At 43.9% G+C, this 14,229-nt stretch overlaps 1 protein-coding gene across 4 annotated transcripts in view; it reads right to left on the reverse strand.

Annotated features, from left to right (window-relative positions):
- The window catches only part of syne1b (spectrin repeat containing, nuclear envelope 1b), a 76,709-nt gene that overhangs the window by 15,775 nt on the left and 46,705 nt on the right, over positions 1–14,229 (reverse strand). For 3 of the 4 annotated variants that reach the window (XM_069661402.1, XM_069661403.1, XM_069661401.1), the window contains 36 exons: positions 14,007–14,159; positions 13,750–13,932; positions 13,480–13,617; positions 13,161–13,346; positions 12,898–13,020; positions 12,586–12,768; positions 12,256–12,399; positions 11,810–11,998; positions 11,421–11,561; positions 11,004–11,117; positions 10,734–10,895; positions 9,484–9,678; positions 9,188–9,364; positions 8,037–8,228; positions 7,754–7,885; positions 7,461–7,561; positions 7,196–7,349; positions 6,956–7,084; positions 6,700–6,855; positions 6,286–6,495; positions 6,025–6,126; positions 5,806–5,925; positions 5,498–5,698; positions 4,430–4,603; positions 4,008–4,139; positions 3,410–3,606; positions 3,159–3,291; positions 2,704–2,886; positions 2,381–2,530; positions 1,931–2,107; positions 1,688–1,843; positions 1,420–1,575; positions 1,122–1,292; positions 814–947; positions 450–654; positions 21–203 (listed from right to left, as the gene is read on the reverse strand). In XM_069661402.1, the coding sequence (XP_069517503.1) occupies positions 21–203; positions 450–654; positions 814–947; positions 1,122–1,292; positions 1,420–1,575; positions 1,688–1,843; positions 1,931–2,107; positions 2,381–2,530; positions 2,704–2,886; positions 3,159–3,291; positions 3,410–3,606; positions 4,008–4,139; positions 4,430–4,603; positions 5,498–5,698; positions 5,806–5,925; positions 6,025–6,126; positions 6,286–6,495; positions 6,700–6,855; positions 6,956–7,084; positions 7,196–7,349; positions 7,461–7,561; positions 7,754–7,885; positions 8,037–8,228; positions 9,188–9,364; positions 9,484–9,678; positions 10,734–10,895; positions 11,004–11,117; positions 11,421–11,561; positions 11,810–11,998; positions 12,256–12,399; positions 12,586–12,768; positions 12,898–13,020; positions 13,161–13,346; positions 13,480–13,617; positions 13,750–13,932; positions 14,007–14,159 (5,736 nt within the window). The remainder of the gene's footprint in view (positions 1–20; positions 204–449; positions 655–813; positions 948–1,121; positions 1,293–1,419; positions 1,576–1,687; positions 1,844–1,930; positions 2,108–2,380; positions 2,531–2,703; positions 2,887–3,158; positions 3,292–3,409; positions 3,607–4,007; positions 4,140–4,429; positions 4,604–5,497; positions 5,699–5,805; positions 5,926–6,024; positions 6,127–6,285; positions 6,496–6,699; positions 6,856–6,955; positions 7,085–7,195; positions 7,350–7,460; positions 7,562–7,753; positions 7,886–8,036; positions 8,229–9,187; positions 9,365–9,483; positions 9,679–10,733; positions 10,896–11,003; positions 11,118–11,420; positions 11,562–11,809; positions 11,999–12,255; positions 12,400–12,585; positions 12,769–12,897; positions 13,021–13,160; positions 13,347–13,479; positions 13,618–13,749; positions 13,933–14,006; positions 14,160–14,229) is intronic. The other variant, XM_069661400.1, reaches the window with a different exon arrangement.

Here is a 14,229-nt window from a genome sequence, read left to right on the forward strand (position 1 = left end):
TTCTAAATATTTGGCTCTACCTGCAGCGTGGTGAGCTGTCTTGTAAGGGCCTGCTCCACAGCAGCCAGCCGTTGGGTGAGGGAGAGGTGATCTGACTGAATGGCAGATGCTGCTGATGTGTCCACCTGCTGTTTCAGCTGATCTCCCAGTTCCTGGAGAACCTGCAGGGAGGCCTGCACTGGAGCCTGAGACCGTAGCACCTCCTGAGACAAAGCATCCGTTACATTTAGAGTACGGTAGAATATCTTTTGCATTCAAAACAAATAAATAAATAAAAATACAGCAGTTGGAAGGCTAACAGGTTAATTTTCTTAACTATTTAACTTGATTTCGTTCCATTTAAAAATTGGCTTTCATAATAAGGCCTTAAAAACAGCTGTTGTAGTTGCATACTGAAGTGCTGTTTAAATACAGTATATCGACAGTGACCCTGCATTAGCCTCACTCACGCTGCATTCTTGGATCCAGTCGGACACCTCCTCGTCAGCGATGTCCTTGCTGCAGGCGAGCTTGAGCAGCTGGTCCGCCTTTTCCTCCTGCAGCTGGATGCTGCTGCAGCTCTGCTCGTAAAGCTCCTTGTAGCGCTGCCACAGCTGAAGCAGAGCTTTGCTGCTTCTCAGACGCTCTGCAATCTCCTCTAGTAAGCCAGTCCATCTGGGAGCAAATATGCCATTGATTAATAAAGATGGCTGCACCTCCAACAAATATGTCAAAGCTGTTGTCTCGCTTTTACAGCTATAATGGCTATGATTTCACTCAATAAATATTCTCTCTCTTTGAACAAGAAAAAATGTTTGCGTTAATTAAGATCACCTTGCATTGACGTCTTTGAGGGCATTGTTGAGAGAGTCGGACACTGAAGGATGACACTCTCTCAGCAGTTGGTGGGTCACAGCACCAAACTTCCTCAGACTGCTCTCCTGTTTCTCCAGTTCCTCTTGCAAATCCTTCACAGATCACAGAAAGTTACAGAGAAGGATAAACAGTGTAAGGGCCAAATCTAAAGACATTTCCTATGACAAAAGAATATAAACGTGAACTTCATTGCATTATGATTTCAACAAATATATCTTGATAACTAGAGGAGGTCAAATAAAGGTTATATATTCACTCCAACATACCTGCAGACTCTGCACCTGCAGCTGAACAGCCTCCAGAGAGCCAGTGAGGAGGCGGAAACGAGATACAGAGTACCTTCCCTCCATCAGGTGGCCATTGATCTCTTCTGAGGCCCGCTTGTACAGACTCCACTGATCCAGCACTGACTTCAGGCAGATTTTTAGTTGCCCTATCTGTTGAAGATTGAATAAAAGACACAGTGAGATTCAGTAAGTGTTTAACACCAGGCCTGAACAGACAAGAACAGAGAAATGGAAAATAGAGCAGAATACACGGGCCTGTCAGAACAGAGAAGCTTACCAAGTGGTCCAGGTTAGCCCAGGTGTGATTGACACCCTGGAGCGTCTCCATGACAATAGCACAGGCCTCATCGGTCTTGTTCTGGACAAGGGCACAGCCCTGCTCCTCCACTCTCTCCAGTTCTTTCTCCTTTTCTTTCACCAACTCTTCCATTTCCTACAATTTCATAGTTTTCAAATTACAAAAAACATGGACTCAGAAGTTGTTATAATAACTGCATGTTGGGGTATGTTGATAAATGTGTGTTGACAAAATAAGAGAAGTCTACCTGGCAGTCTTTAAGAGCATTCTGCACGGACGTCAGGTCTTCTATCCGTGGTTTCCTCTTTAACCTTTCTTCTTGAGTTCCCATCCAGGACTTCAGGGCCTGAACGCTGCTCTCATACTCCAACCACATCCCCAAAAGGCTTTCCATGAACTGGATCTGCAAGTCATTTATACAAATTAAACCGTGACATCTGATTTTGGACTAATGAATGATGATAAGCAATATCAGGGCCTGTGGCCTCACCCTCTCATTGATACGGCCTTGTAGGATCTGCCAGCGTCTGTTCATGGCTCCTAGTCGCTCGGCAAAGTCTGTCTTATCGCTGCGCTTGCTCTCCACGTCCTGACCGCTGATCTGCAGCACTGACTGGTTTACAAAGTCCACAGTCAGCTGCTTACAGCTCAAATCTACTCTGAAGCCCTGAAGTGGAGGAAACAACAGTTTGTTTACAATTAAAAGAGTCATAGATTCATAATCAGAATCATGGATTACAGCAAAATAATTATCAGCTTGGTTAGAGTCAAGAGCATGTTTAACCACCTACTTCTTGGACACATACTGCATGTTTTCCCATACTTGTAAAGCATGAAAATGTTGGTAGCTGTCACATATTGTTCGTATTCCAAAACAATCACATGACACCTTCTATAACTAAATGAATCCAAACAAAAAAATCAGTCGTAAGTCTTTTACCTTGTACTTTTGCAGGTAGTCCTGAATCATATTTGACCCCACTGCACTCTTGAGGTTTTCTTCATCCTCCTCAATGATATTCTCCATCAATGATATCCAGTTAAACAGCTCAGAAATGGCATGACGGGAGGCCAACTTCTCCATTTGGATCTAAAAAAAAACCGTAAACCCATTAGACCAGCATATCAAACAAACACACATGCTGCCAAATTAAAGGCAACCTTATTTAAAAACGTCTGTTTACCAGTGAAGCAGCAGAAAAGGGTAATCCTATTTGCCCCGGAGCAGATAAGCCTTTCCAGGCTGCCTGCGAGTGACCGTACCTGATGCAGCTTCTCCTGGACCACTGGGATGCGTGTGAGCAGCTCAGTCCACTGAGTGTCGATGCGTGCGAGGTCAGACCGCAGCACCACCGTGTCCACTTTCTTCAGACGCAGAAGCTGGTTGCCCTCGGTTACCACTGAGCTCTTCAGGCTGGACTTGCTTTCAACTTCCTTTGAAAACTCCTGAGACAGAAAGTGAATTATCAGCTGATATGCAATCAAAGGTAGCTTGAATGATGAGTTCCAACTTTGTTTCTTTAGTCTATAACTGGTCATCAAAATAATTTAACAATGGCCCTTGACTGTGGCACTTTTTCATATATTACAGAGGGACCATACACATAAAATATTCTAAGTCCAGTCTAGTGTAGTCTGTCAACCTCCGTGAAGCAAAGAGCCTGAATGTTTGGATCGATACAGATAAAAAAGCGGAATAAAAATAACTGTGGCCTCACAAGAAAAGCAGAGAGATGGTCTCTGACAGTCTCCAGCTCCTGTGGGACTAACACCGCCTGCGTGTTCCAAAACTCCAGACGCTCCAGAGCAGACTGCAGCCACTGGCAGAGCTCTGCACACTCCCTCTGATACCTAGAGTAAAACCACAAGTGATCGAATCAGTGACAAATTATGATCTTTAATACCCTTCTCAAAGGTAATCCTAAAGGACATCATTTGTATTGGTGCCAGATTCTGATGTGTGTCTGACCTGGTCCAGTGTCTGAGGATGGCCTCCAGACGCTGCAGTTCCTTGTTGATCTTGCTGGTGTTGTTGAGCCAGTGTTCACCCAATAGGGCGAGTTGATTCTCCAATGCTGGACAGCACACCGACAGCAAGAGATGTTTTCCCTCATCCAGCACCTGGTAGAGCTTGTGCTGGTGCTCTGTCAGTCTCCCCTTCAAGCCCTTTACAGAGAATGGAAGAGGAGCGAATAGACAACTTCATCTTAGAAAAGTGACACTGGAGCTGGAGCAGCAGCAGCTGAGAAGGTTTTCTGGAAGAATATACGTATAGTGTGCTTGCCTTCATGGTCACTGATCAAATCCTACAAGAAAATGCTCTGTCATTCATACTTTATTAGTATAGTATAAAACAAAAAAAACTGGTTCAGCTCAGCTGGTAGAGCAGGCGCCCGTGTACACAGGTTACAGTCCTCGATGCACTGATCGCAGGCTGCCGGTCTGCCGATCATTAGGTGCATATCATCCCCCTCTCTCTACTCCCATGTTTCCTGTCTCTCTTTAGCTGTCCTATAAATAAAGGCAAAAGCCAAAAATATAATATAATGCTACTTTGTACTTTGTACCTGATACAATGAGATCCTGTCAATGAGTCTCTCCTCAGTCTCCTCCACCAGGCCAACAGTGGGGACACTTCCTTCAACTGCCTCCAACTGGCGGTTCAGGCTTTGGTAGTCCAGCATGAGGCGGCACCAAGTCTGAAAAAGATTATATAGAACATGTGCAATTGAAACAGCTGCTGAGTAAACCTCAGATTAAGACCGGTTTAACTGATGACTAAGTGCTGATAAATGTAAACAATAATGCCCACTTTCTGTGCTGTGAAAAAGCAGGTTAAAAGATACAACTGTTCCATCGTGACACGGACATATTTTGCAGCAGATAAGGAAGACAGTAATATATTTATATTGTTTGTGTGATACTTTGTGCGAAACTACTTTTTTTTTTTTCACACATTGTAAATAGTTAATTGTATTTACTCTCTCACCTCATGGATACACTCCAGCTCCACTCCTTTACTGTGTGCCTCTTTGAGCACGCTCTGAGCCTCAGCCAGGGTCTCCTCCAGGGCCTGACTCTCTTTAGGAAGCATCAGGGCACTAATTTTTCTGAAGTATGTTTCTGTTAGTAACATATGGGACTCCAGACCCTGGAAGAACTCCTACAAAACACAGACACAAAAACACAAAACACCCTTGAGCAGACCATCCCTTCAGCAGTTCTTCTCCAGCATTACCAGCTTTGTGCTCAATGTTTCACAGTTGATTAAAAAAATTCCTTAAAGGGGGGTATTATGCAAATTTTAAGCTTCATAGCTCACTGTTTGATACCTGTTGAGTAGCTTAGCATAATTAACTGTTAAAAAAACTCTGTGCAGGCCTTCATACTGCCTCTGCCTGAAACGACTCAGTCAGCTCTGTCCCTTTAAGAAACCCCGCCCCTACAAGCCCGCTTTCTTCTGATTGGCCAGCTCTCCAAAGCCTGCCAAGGGGCAGAACTCAGTGTTTGAGGCACGCCTTCTACCCTGTGGCTGTGTTACAGAGTTGTCGGCAAAGAGTAAACTTCACTTTTCTGTTTTGAAATGAGCGTCTGCTGCTCTTGTCCTTTGGAAAAGTAAACACTGATGTCTTTCTTTCACAGCCAAACAAACTCTTTCTCCAAGACACCACCAGTCGAGCAGAGCCGTCGAGCAAAGGGGTGGACTGAAAACATTTCCGAGGCAGACTGAGCTAATTGGTGGGCGTGTCCTTGAACTGTGCCATGGGCAGAAGTTCTGCTGTGTCTCGGGCAGATGCCCAAATATAGAGTTCCTCCACTTTGTGACATCACAAAGTGAAGCTTCTGGAGAAGTCTGTGTGAAAGCAAGCGTTTACAGCAGCCTGCAGAGACTTTTTTAGCAGGGGATTACCCCAACATACTTTTACCTTCAGATTTGAAACTTCACCCACATTTAGTCTAGACATCCTACATTGTAACTTTGTATATATGTCTTACAATGTGAAACAGCATAATACCGCCTCTTTAAGCCAGTCTAGCTTAGTAAAGTCGACCAAACCTTATGTTTGTCCAGGTGATTTTGCACTTCCTCAACAGAGCTGGCAATGATCCTCTGATCAGCAGCCATCTTGTCTTTTGCTGTGTCCACCAGGTCGGTCAGGTCCTGCAGAGCACGTTCATACTGCTCCTTCTGAGCCATGTTCTGGTTCAGCCCACTGCGCCGGGACCCCACCGTCATCACCAGCTCCTCATAGGAATCCTTTAAACACACGCAGGGGATATTGTGTGTCCATTTCGTTTAGCTAAAGTGAGTCATTCAATATTATATTGATATATTTTTAGAGCTCTGTCAGTGAGGTACATTACCTGGAGTTTCAGTATTTTGTTTGTAGATATCTGATCCGCCTGTAGCGCTGTTCCTCTGGTTTTCAGCTCTGTTATCCTCTGTTCAAAGTCTTTCAGGCTCTCCTCTGCACTATCAATAACCTGATAGGAATGAAATTCACAATCATGTTTTGATATCTCTAAGCAATGACGGGAAACAGGCAGTGTGTTTGTGCATGTATGTTTATGGTAAAGTCTTACCTCTAGTTGTTTTGGAGCTGGTCTATCCATGGCTCCTGCTAAGGCCTGTAGGATCTGGCACTTGGTCTCGATTAAAGCAGTTTGGAGAAGTTGCAACTCAGTCTGTATTGGACAAAAGACCATTTATTGAACATTTATAGTAATGTTACAGGTTTATAGATAAAATACTGTACTTAAAGTATATGCCTATACAGAAATTTCCCCCAAAAATGAAACATACACGGCTCCTGAAAAGCAACAAACACAAAATATCAAGCTAACCTGGTAGCCTGTCAGCTCATGTGCTCTGGTCCGCATGTGGTCACAGCGTTGCCCGAGGGCACAACCCAGAGCCCCTAATCTCTCTTTCAGGCAGTCGAGGTTGTCCTCCAGCAGCGATCGGTCGTCTTGTCTCAACCCTGAAGACCCTGCTAGCAGAGCCTGGCTGAGCTTCACATCCTCTGTGACATGCCTCACATCGTTTTCTAAGGTCTGGAGGAGAGTTCAGGAAGATTTAGGACAAAGTTTAGACAAACTAACTTTAATTGTCAGTTTCAAATCCCAGTGAGCAACTGGCTCGACTTCTTTTAGAGATCTAATTCTATCAACATAATTCACAATCAATACAAATAATCCTAGATCATGGGTCTTACCACAAGTTTTAAAGAGAACCTTCACAAATAAGCCTCATTGTACCTCCTGCTTTTGTAGCTGTGTCTCTGCGTTTTCAGCCAGCAGCACCGAGCCAGAGAAGACGTTGTTCTCCACACCATCCAGCCAGGAGGAGGTGGATGACACAGCTGCGTAGAGCTGCTGTTCCATCTGCGGCACCTGTGTCTCACCACCGCCGGGCTACGCACACACAAGAGTGTTACAAACGTCCTTTGACGCATGAACAGCTGAATATTGTATTGATTCAATTGTAAAATAATGTTATAAATGTTATTCCAACCTGAGTGGTCATGTCCTCTATTGTCTCCCTGAAGCAATCATACAGAGGCTTCAGGGTGGATTTGTCGGCCTGTGTTTCTCCTTTGTACAGTGATCCAGCGGTGGTCACACGAGAAGCTCTGGAATAAACCTGCAAAAAGGCAGACAGTAACAGTGGCTTTAATAAGTGATAACAACATGAACAATGCCATTATATTTTATTTATTCTACCACTTATGCCAACAGTAACAATAGTGTGTACCGGCTGTTTGTGATCCTGCTCCAGGGTCTTCTGGAGGAGCTGCAGTTTAGTTTTGAGCTCCAGTCTCAGGCTCTCCCATCTTTGCCTCATCTGCTCCCGAGCAGCCTGAGATTCTCTCTCAACCAGAGCTGCTGCTGAAAATGGCTCTGTTGTACTGCAACAGAAACATGAACTAATTAATGTTTTGTTTATTATGTGCCACAGGAAACATTAACTTAACACTTCAATATTGCATTAATGTATGATGTAATAGTCGGGAAAATACCTGGCACTGCTCGGGGAGGCCTGCTGGATGAGGATCTCCTCTCCTCTGCTTGCAACTGACTGGAGCAACTTTTTCTGTTCTGCAAGCTGCTCCTCAAGTTCCTGAAACACAAGCATGGGAAATAGTAAGATTTGATATTATATGATATATTTTATAAATAAGCTTTTACACAGCTTTCAGAAGTGTTACAATATGTTTTAATTTCCACAAGTAAAAACAAAAATCACAATTTGAGAAGGGGCATCATCCAAAAACAAGCTAAAAAAGGAAACAAAAAGGTATGTAAAAAATACCCTCTGTCTCTGCAGACTGTCCTGGTGCTGCTGGGAGCGTGTGGTCCGGGCCTGGGCCAGCCAGTCCTGCACACTGGGACTCTGAGAGAGGCTGGAGTCTGATTCACTGTCCTCCTGCTCCTGCAGGGAGCCCTACAGGACCACACATTGTATTAAAACCCATTTAAGCAAAATGCATCAGAAAAGGATGACTTTGATGGTCTGTTTTATATCATGTAGTGTTGTTAAAAGTTCAGCATTAAATGCACACACATGGCATTATTCAAACAAGCAGCCGCCTCACCTGGATGTTTATCTGTTTGTCTTGCAGCATCCGCTGCAGCTCCAACAGGCCGCCCTTCAACGTGCGTAGCTTCCTGGCCAGTTGTTCAGCTTCCTCTCTGGTCTCCGTCCGTCCCTCCAGCAGCAGGTTCTCACTGTGCATGGAGAGCTCTGACAGAGCTAGCACCTTCTCTTCGATCTCCAGCAGCATGTTCTGCAGAAGCAGGAGGAGAGACGCCAGCTCAAACATGGTGTCCCACCACAGGCAGCAGCTCTGGAATAAACCAGGGTCTGGCTGTACCCCCTACACCTGCAGCTTTCCCCAGCCACAGGACAGGCAGAGCTCTCCCTCTGCTTTCATCCTTGGCCCACATCTCCGGCCTCGCCTCCTGTGCAACATATTACCACTAATCCTTTACGCTCCATGCCCGGCAGCATACATGCTCACACTCAAATTAAAAAGCAATTCTCCTGTGCAGAACATTATTCTAGGTCCAGACCAGCAAAAAATGCCCATGAAAGAATGCTGTTCCAATGTTTCCTTTAAGCGTTCACACTAGTCTACCAATAGCGATAGCTTCAGCAGGTTTTCTAACGCAGAGTGTAACTCCCTCCCTTTGGCCTTTGCCTCACCGGTCTTTAGGATTCCCTACTTGGATATTCTAGCAGCTTTGTCACCAACACCAATCCTAGCAGCGGGATCTATTAATCGTCTGAAAGCCACAACCCCTGACTACTCCTCCCTATGCTGCTAACAGGCCCCTGTCAGACCGAGGCATCTGCATAATCTGCTTAAGACTAGTATTTCAGTCGCTTAGGAGCCCAGCCTCCTGAATGCCCCTCTAACGCCTCTAATACTCTTGTTTACCCACTGAGAGGCCTTGCCCCCCTGGGATGATCCATATGTGATAATAGAAACAAAATATTGAAGTATAAGGAGGATGTCAGTAATCCAACAGCAAATTTGCATTTGTGTGCAGACCAGAGTAAATTGTTGAATGCCTAGAAAGCAGAACACCAGTACACAGCTCTGCCATGCCTGATTATTTGCTTTTACATATATATTATTATTATTATTATTAAGTACATTTATATTCATATTAATAAATTCATTATTTTAATATAATTCCAATTGATATGTTTGCATGACTGAACAGCAGGGGGAGCTGTTACCTGACATTCAACCAGCTGATCCTCCATATCCGTCTCCTCCGAGGGTTTAGGTTCAAGGACAAAGTTCACAGCACCGCTCATTCTGATCAGCCATTGGTCCAGTTCATCTGCCTGGGACTGATACAGCTGTATGGCCTGTTCTTGACGCTGACCCTCCAGACGGTCACTAACACGCTCCTGGGGCAGAGAACACACATTTTACTTATCAATCATTCATTCAGTTCAATTATCAATAAACAACCACAATTTGCTACTATTATAACTAATGTACTTTCACAATCTTCATCAAATACTACCTCCAGCACTTGCTGTTTCCCTGAGGCCTTCATGTGGATGGTGGCCATCCTCTCAGCTAACACAGCGAGGGAGGACTGCATGGCCAGCTGGTCAGCCATGTCTGAGTCCACAGCTTCAGAGGCCAGATCCTCGGTAAAGCTCGTCTGCAGCCGGTTTATTTCCTCCTGCACGCTCTGAATCTCTTCGATCAGACCCTGGAGAGGACAACAGTGTTATAGAGTTTGCACAAAAACGCTGACTTATTTTTCGTTTCTATATTCGCCCAAGGGAAGTATAACTTTTTAATATAGTTATTGTGACTGCTTGATGTACAGTTATTAGCATAGCATCCCATTTTTTATTCATATGTGGAGCAGCTCTGTTCTAACTCTCTCTAACTACTTTAGCAAACTAACTTAGTTTTCTAAAGCAAGATCACTGATGTAATGTTGCCACTTTGTTATTTTAAATGCAAAATAAGGTAAAAAGAGTGGCCCAGGACCATTTTCTACAGACTTGCATCATTATAAATTATTATTTTCTATATTTGCCAAGTATATTTTACATTACAATGAGTTTATTACATTACTTAAAGAAAGCGAAAATCAAGTGTTTAACCTTGTAAACATCTCCATGTGGTGTTCTTCATGTGCTACAAGACATATCAGGGACAACATCAGCAGTCATCTCCATGGCTGGGCCTGTCTGCTTTTAAACTGCAGTGTACCAAGGACAGGCTGAACAACACGTTTTCAGATTGGCAGGTTTGAGACGTCACAAACCTAAGGAGCCAATCCTGTTAATGGACGGGGTGACGCTATGCATATCATTATGTGTAACCTATGGCAACCACTGCCAGCTGTAACCGTCATCATAATTTTTGCAAACTCACTACTGACTACTAACGTTAACTACTGCTAATTACTACATTTATAGCTAGCTTCAACAAGTTGCCACTAAACGATGGCAGAGACGTGTTTTGTTCTTGTGACAGAGGGGCGGTTGGAAATGTGCATTGTGGGCGGGGCCTATGCAGATTGGGGAACTTTTAATGAGGGAGAAGGAGGAGATGCCTTGGGAAGTTAATTAAATGTATTTTGCAGAACAAAACATGTCAGACACAATTAATTATTCAAGCAGAGCATTTTATATGTCTTAAAACATGACTGGAGCTGCTCTTTAAGAAGTGTTACAGCTCCCTTCTCTGTCAAAGGGAAAGCTCTCTGTCCATCAAACTATTCAAGCCCTTTAAAGTGCGGTGATGACTCACCTCATGTGCTTTAATGTGGCTATCCGGGCTTTTATCTGCCTCCAGAGGCTCACTCAGTTTTGCTTCCAGAGCCTCCATTTTAGAAGAGATTGACTGGAGTGAACCCTGGTAATGTTGTTGCTTTTCCAGAGCTTCGTACAGAGATCTCTGCTTCTCGCTGATCTGTTGGAAAACCAAACGGACAATGTAAGAGCGCTAATACTAAAAATACGCTTTGAGTCACTGAGAATCAATAAACCACCGAGCTGACTTTCTGTGTTATTCACATACCACATTCTTTAATGTCTCCCATGAGCGCTGCAAGTCGTCTAAGTTGGCAACAGACTCAAATGTCGGGTCATATAATTCTTGGATTGGAGCTCTTGTAAGTGTTCCTCTTCCCATCTAAAACAACATTTAAACAGCTGTCAGCAGTTGAGACCAATTAGATGTGTTAAGACATGGAAAGATACGAAACAGATGCAGACCAAAATACTTCTTTGTAGCCTGAAATTCATTTTATATCATGATGAAGTTGAATTGTTTTGTTTTACTGGACAGACGCAAAGATTAGAGAAGAATGAGAGAAAGATTATTTGAAAAGAAAGTTCATGGACCGATTGAAACCAAAAATATGAAGGTTTGTGCAGTTTTGCTGAAAGGATGAGCAGGGAAAAAGCTGTAAATAGGAATAGAGCAGGTAGATACCTTGGTTATAGTGGCCTCAGTGTAAGTGATGGGAGATGGAGAGCGACAGACAGGAGGGGAGGAGACCTCACTGCTAGTGCCCTCCTCCCCAGACTCCTCTGTTACAGGAGACAGGAGGGTGTGGCAGCGGCCAGCCGTCATCTGACACGCCATGCAAGAAACATTAACAAAAGAGCAGACATGCAAGGTGGAGAGGGGAAGGTTACTCGTCTGCTTTTTTAAAAGCTTTTTAAAAACACAGAATTCTTTACAAAAGCAGTTTAATTAGTAAAGCAAAGGCGTAAAACAGTTTTAAAGCTTAAGCCGGGTATAGCAGAATGAGTCAACCCAAGCAGCGCACACAGCTTTGTCAGCAACACTGTGATATGTGGTGTGTTATGTTCTCTAACCATGACGGCTTGTGCTGAAGATTTCTTGGATTTCTCCTCCTCCAGCTCCTGCAGCCCCTCAGGAAGTCCCTCCACATCAGTCACAGTCAGCAGCATGGTGGCATGCTTTGCCTTCACTGCCAGCATCTTACACTTTGAGTTTAGTGAGGCGATCTGCTCCTGGTAACCTTTGATCTTCTGGGCCAATTCCTATTCAAAATTTAAAAACAAAAATGCAACTTATAATGCTGTTTCTTGTAATTTTCCAAGTAACGACAATTCTAGTTGTTACAGCCACTGGCCCTTCCCAAAAGAAACCTCAGTTAGATGCAATTTCTGTCTTTCTTAGTGTGATTTTCCTCCAAATTTGTAAACAAATGCAAGCATATCACACTTTATCTGTTAAGCCTAATATGCCTGTATAACACTAATAGTCTGGTTTAAGTGAGTGAAGTCATGTATTGTACTTCATGATGAAGGATCTGGGCCTGCAGCTCCTGGATGTTGTTTGAGGGGATGGGCCGGTCCTGAATGACGCGGTGTGCTTCCTCTATCAGCCCCTGGAGGTCTCTCACTTCCTGTTCATATTGCTCGTGCTGCACCACTGCCTCCTAGATAAAAAATGAAATTGCTTTGTTAAGGTAAGATGAGCAGTTTAAACCTCTCTTTTATAAGAGTACACTTCTCAAAAAGGTAACCATGTTCATCCTTCATTTCAAGTAAAAAGAAATCTTTCACCTGAGGATTGAAAATGACATCAAGATACTGTGCTACAGCAATAGTGCCCCCTACTGTACCTGTAGGATGTTGCATTGCTGAATGGCCACGTGCTGCAGCTGACTGGCTTCCTGCTGCAGACGCAGCGCTGTGCGACAGATGGCAAGGTTGGGCATCACCTCCTCAGGGACCTGCAGTGCACTCTGACAGAGCTGCACTGCCTGCACCTGCTGCTTGAAGCTCTCCATGTCTGCCAACAGACGCTGCATAAAACAGGGAAAGTTTACATTGTGTGAAGCTGTTAACAAGCTCCAATGTGCAAAGTAAGCATCTAAGGTGCTTTATGACAAATTACAAGTCACATTATTATTATTTCAAGATGTAGTGGTAACCTGTCTCTGAGCCAGCTGTTCTTTGAGACTCTGGCGGGCCAACTCTGGTGAGGTAAGAGTGGCTTGGACCTGCTCCAGAGCAACATGTAGGGCCTTGACTTCATACTCCAGGGCTTCCATACTCTGAGGATATTCAGTAAATCATGTGTATTACAAGGTGTGAGCTACAAGTACCTTAATTTTTCTGATCAAATATGACAAAACAGGAAAGGAAGGCAATTTATACATTTGACAAATGAATGAAATAGAGAACATTTTTGTACCTTATTTGCATCCTCCAAGCTCTGCAGCCGGTTCTTGATGATTTGCTGAAGCTCCTCAGTGTGTCGACTGAGTTCACAAACCTGTTGGCTCATAGACTCGACCTGCAGCACCTCAGACAGGAGCTCCACTTTCTCTGCCATTGACTCAAGGTCTCCATGGAGCTCCCGAGACTCACGGAGGACAGCCTAAGCACAGGGAAACAAGGCATTTGTGGTGACAGAATATTAAGGAGGGAAGAGATTCTATAATATTCTCAAAAATCCAAAAAGTGTGTACTTAAATTCTACGTGAGGATGCACATTTGGACCCCCAACTCACCTGGTACATTCGTATCTGCTCCTGCAGATGCACAGATGAGTTCCAGATGATGTTTGCCCTCACCAGGCTTTTGGCTTTCTCCGACCACCTCACAATGAAGTCTAGCATCTCATTATACTCATCCAAATAGCAGACAGCCTGAGGAGCCACGATAAGGGAGAGAACGTACGGTGAAAGCAAATCACAAAGTATGTAAATCAAAGGATTGTGTTGCAACTTACAGTGTTGTAGCATAAAAGAACGTTTGAAAGTAAACATGAAACCACAAACCTTTTTGAGCCAGTTGTTCCTACAGTCTGCCAGCCGTGTTGTGTGATGATGCATCTCCGATAGCTTGCTGATGGCGTCACCCAGCTGTTTGGCCAGCAGCGGGTTTCTGCGGCCAAACTCCTGCACAGCAGCGTCCAGCTCTGAGAGGGTGCGCCCACAACAGTCCAAGTCCTCAGCCAGGCTCTGAGAAAACATGTATAATTTTATATCATGACAATATCTCCAATCATCTTATTTTTTACTTTTGATTTACTCACCTTAACTTCCTCTTTGGCATGATCAACATCAGGAGATTTTTCCTTGAATTTAGCTGAGACAGCTTTGAGTTTCTCAGAGATGTCATGGATTCTGGAGCTGAAGTTCTCTTTGATTTCTCTGGTTCTTTGAATTTCTCTCTCTTTCGAAAGAACCTAGAACATAATAAGAAATGTAAAAAAATGCCATATGATTAAATTCTTTACATACTGTTGGTGTTCCCTT

This window comes from Semicossyphus pulcher, unplaced genomic scaffold, assembly GCF_022749685.1.
Source record: "Semicossyphus pulcher isolate SPU_LCO1_2020_fin unplaced genomic scaffold, fSemPul1.0.p SCAF_14, whole genome shotgun sequence".
NCBI lineage: Eukaryota > Metazoa > Chordata > Actinopteri > Labriformes > Labridae > Semicossyphus > Semicossyphus pulcher.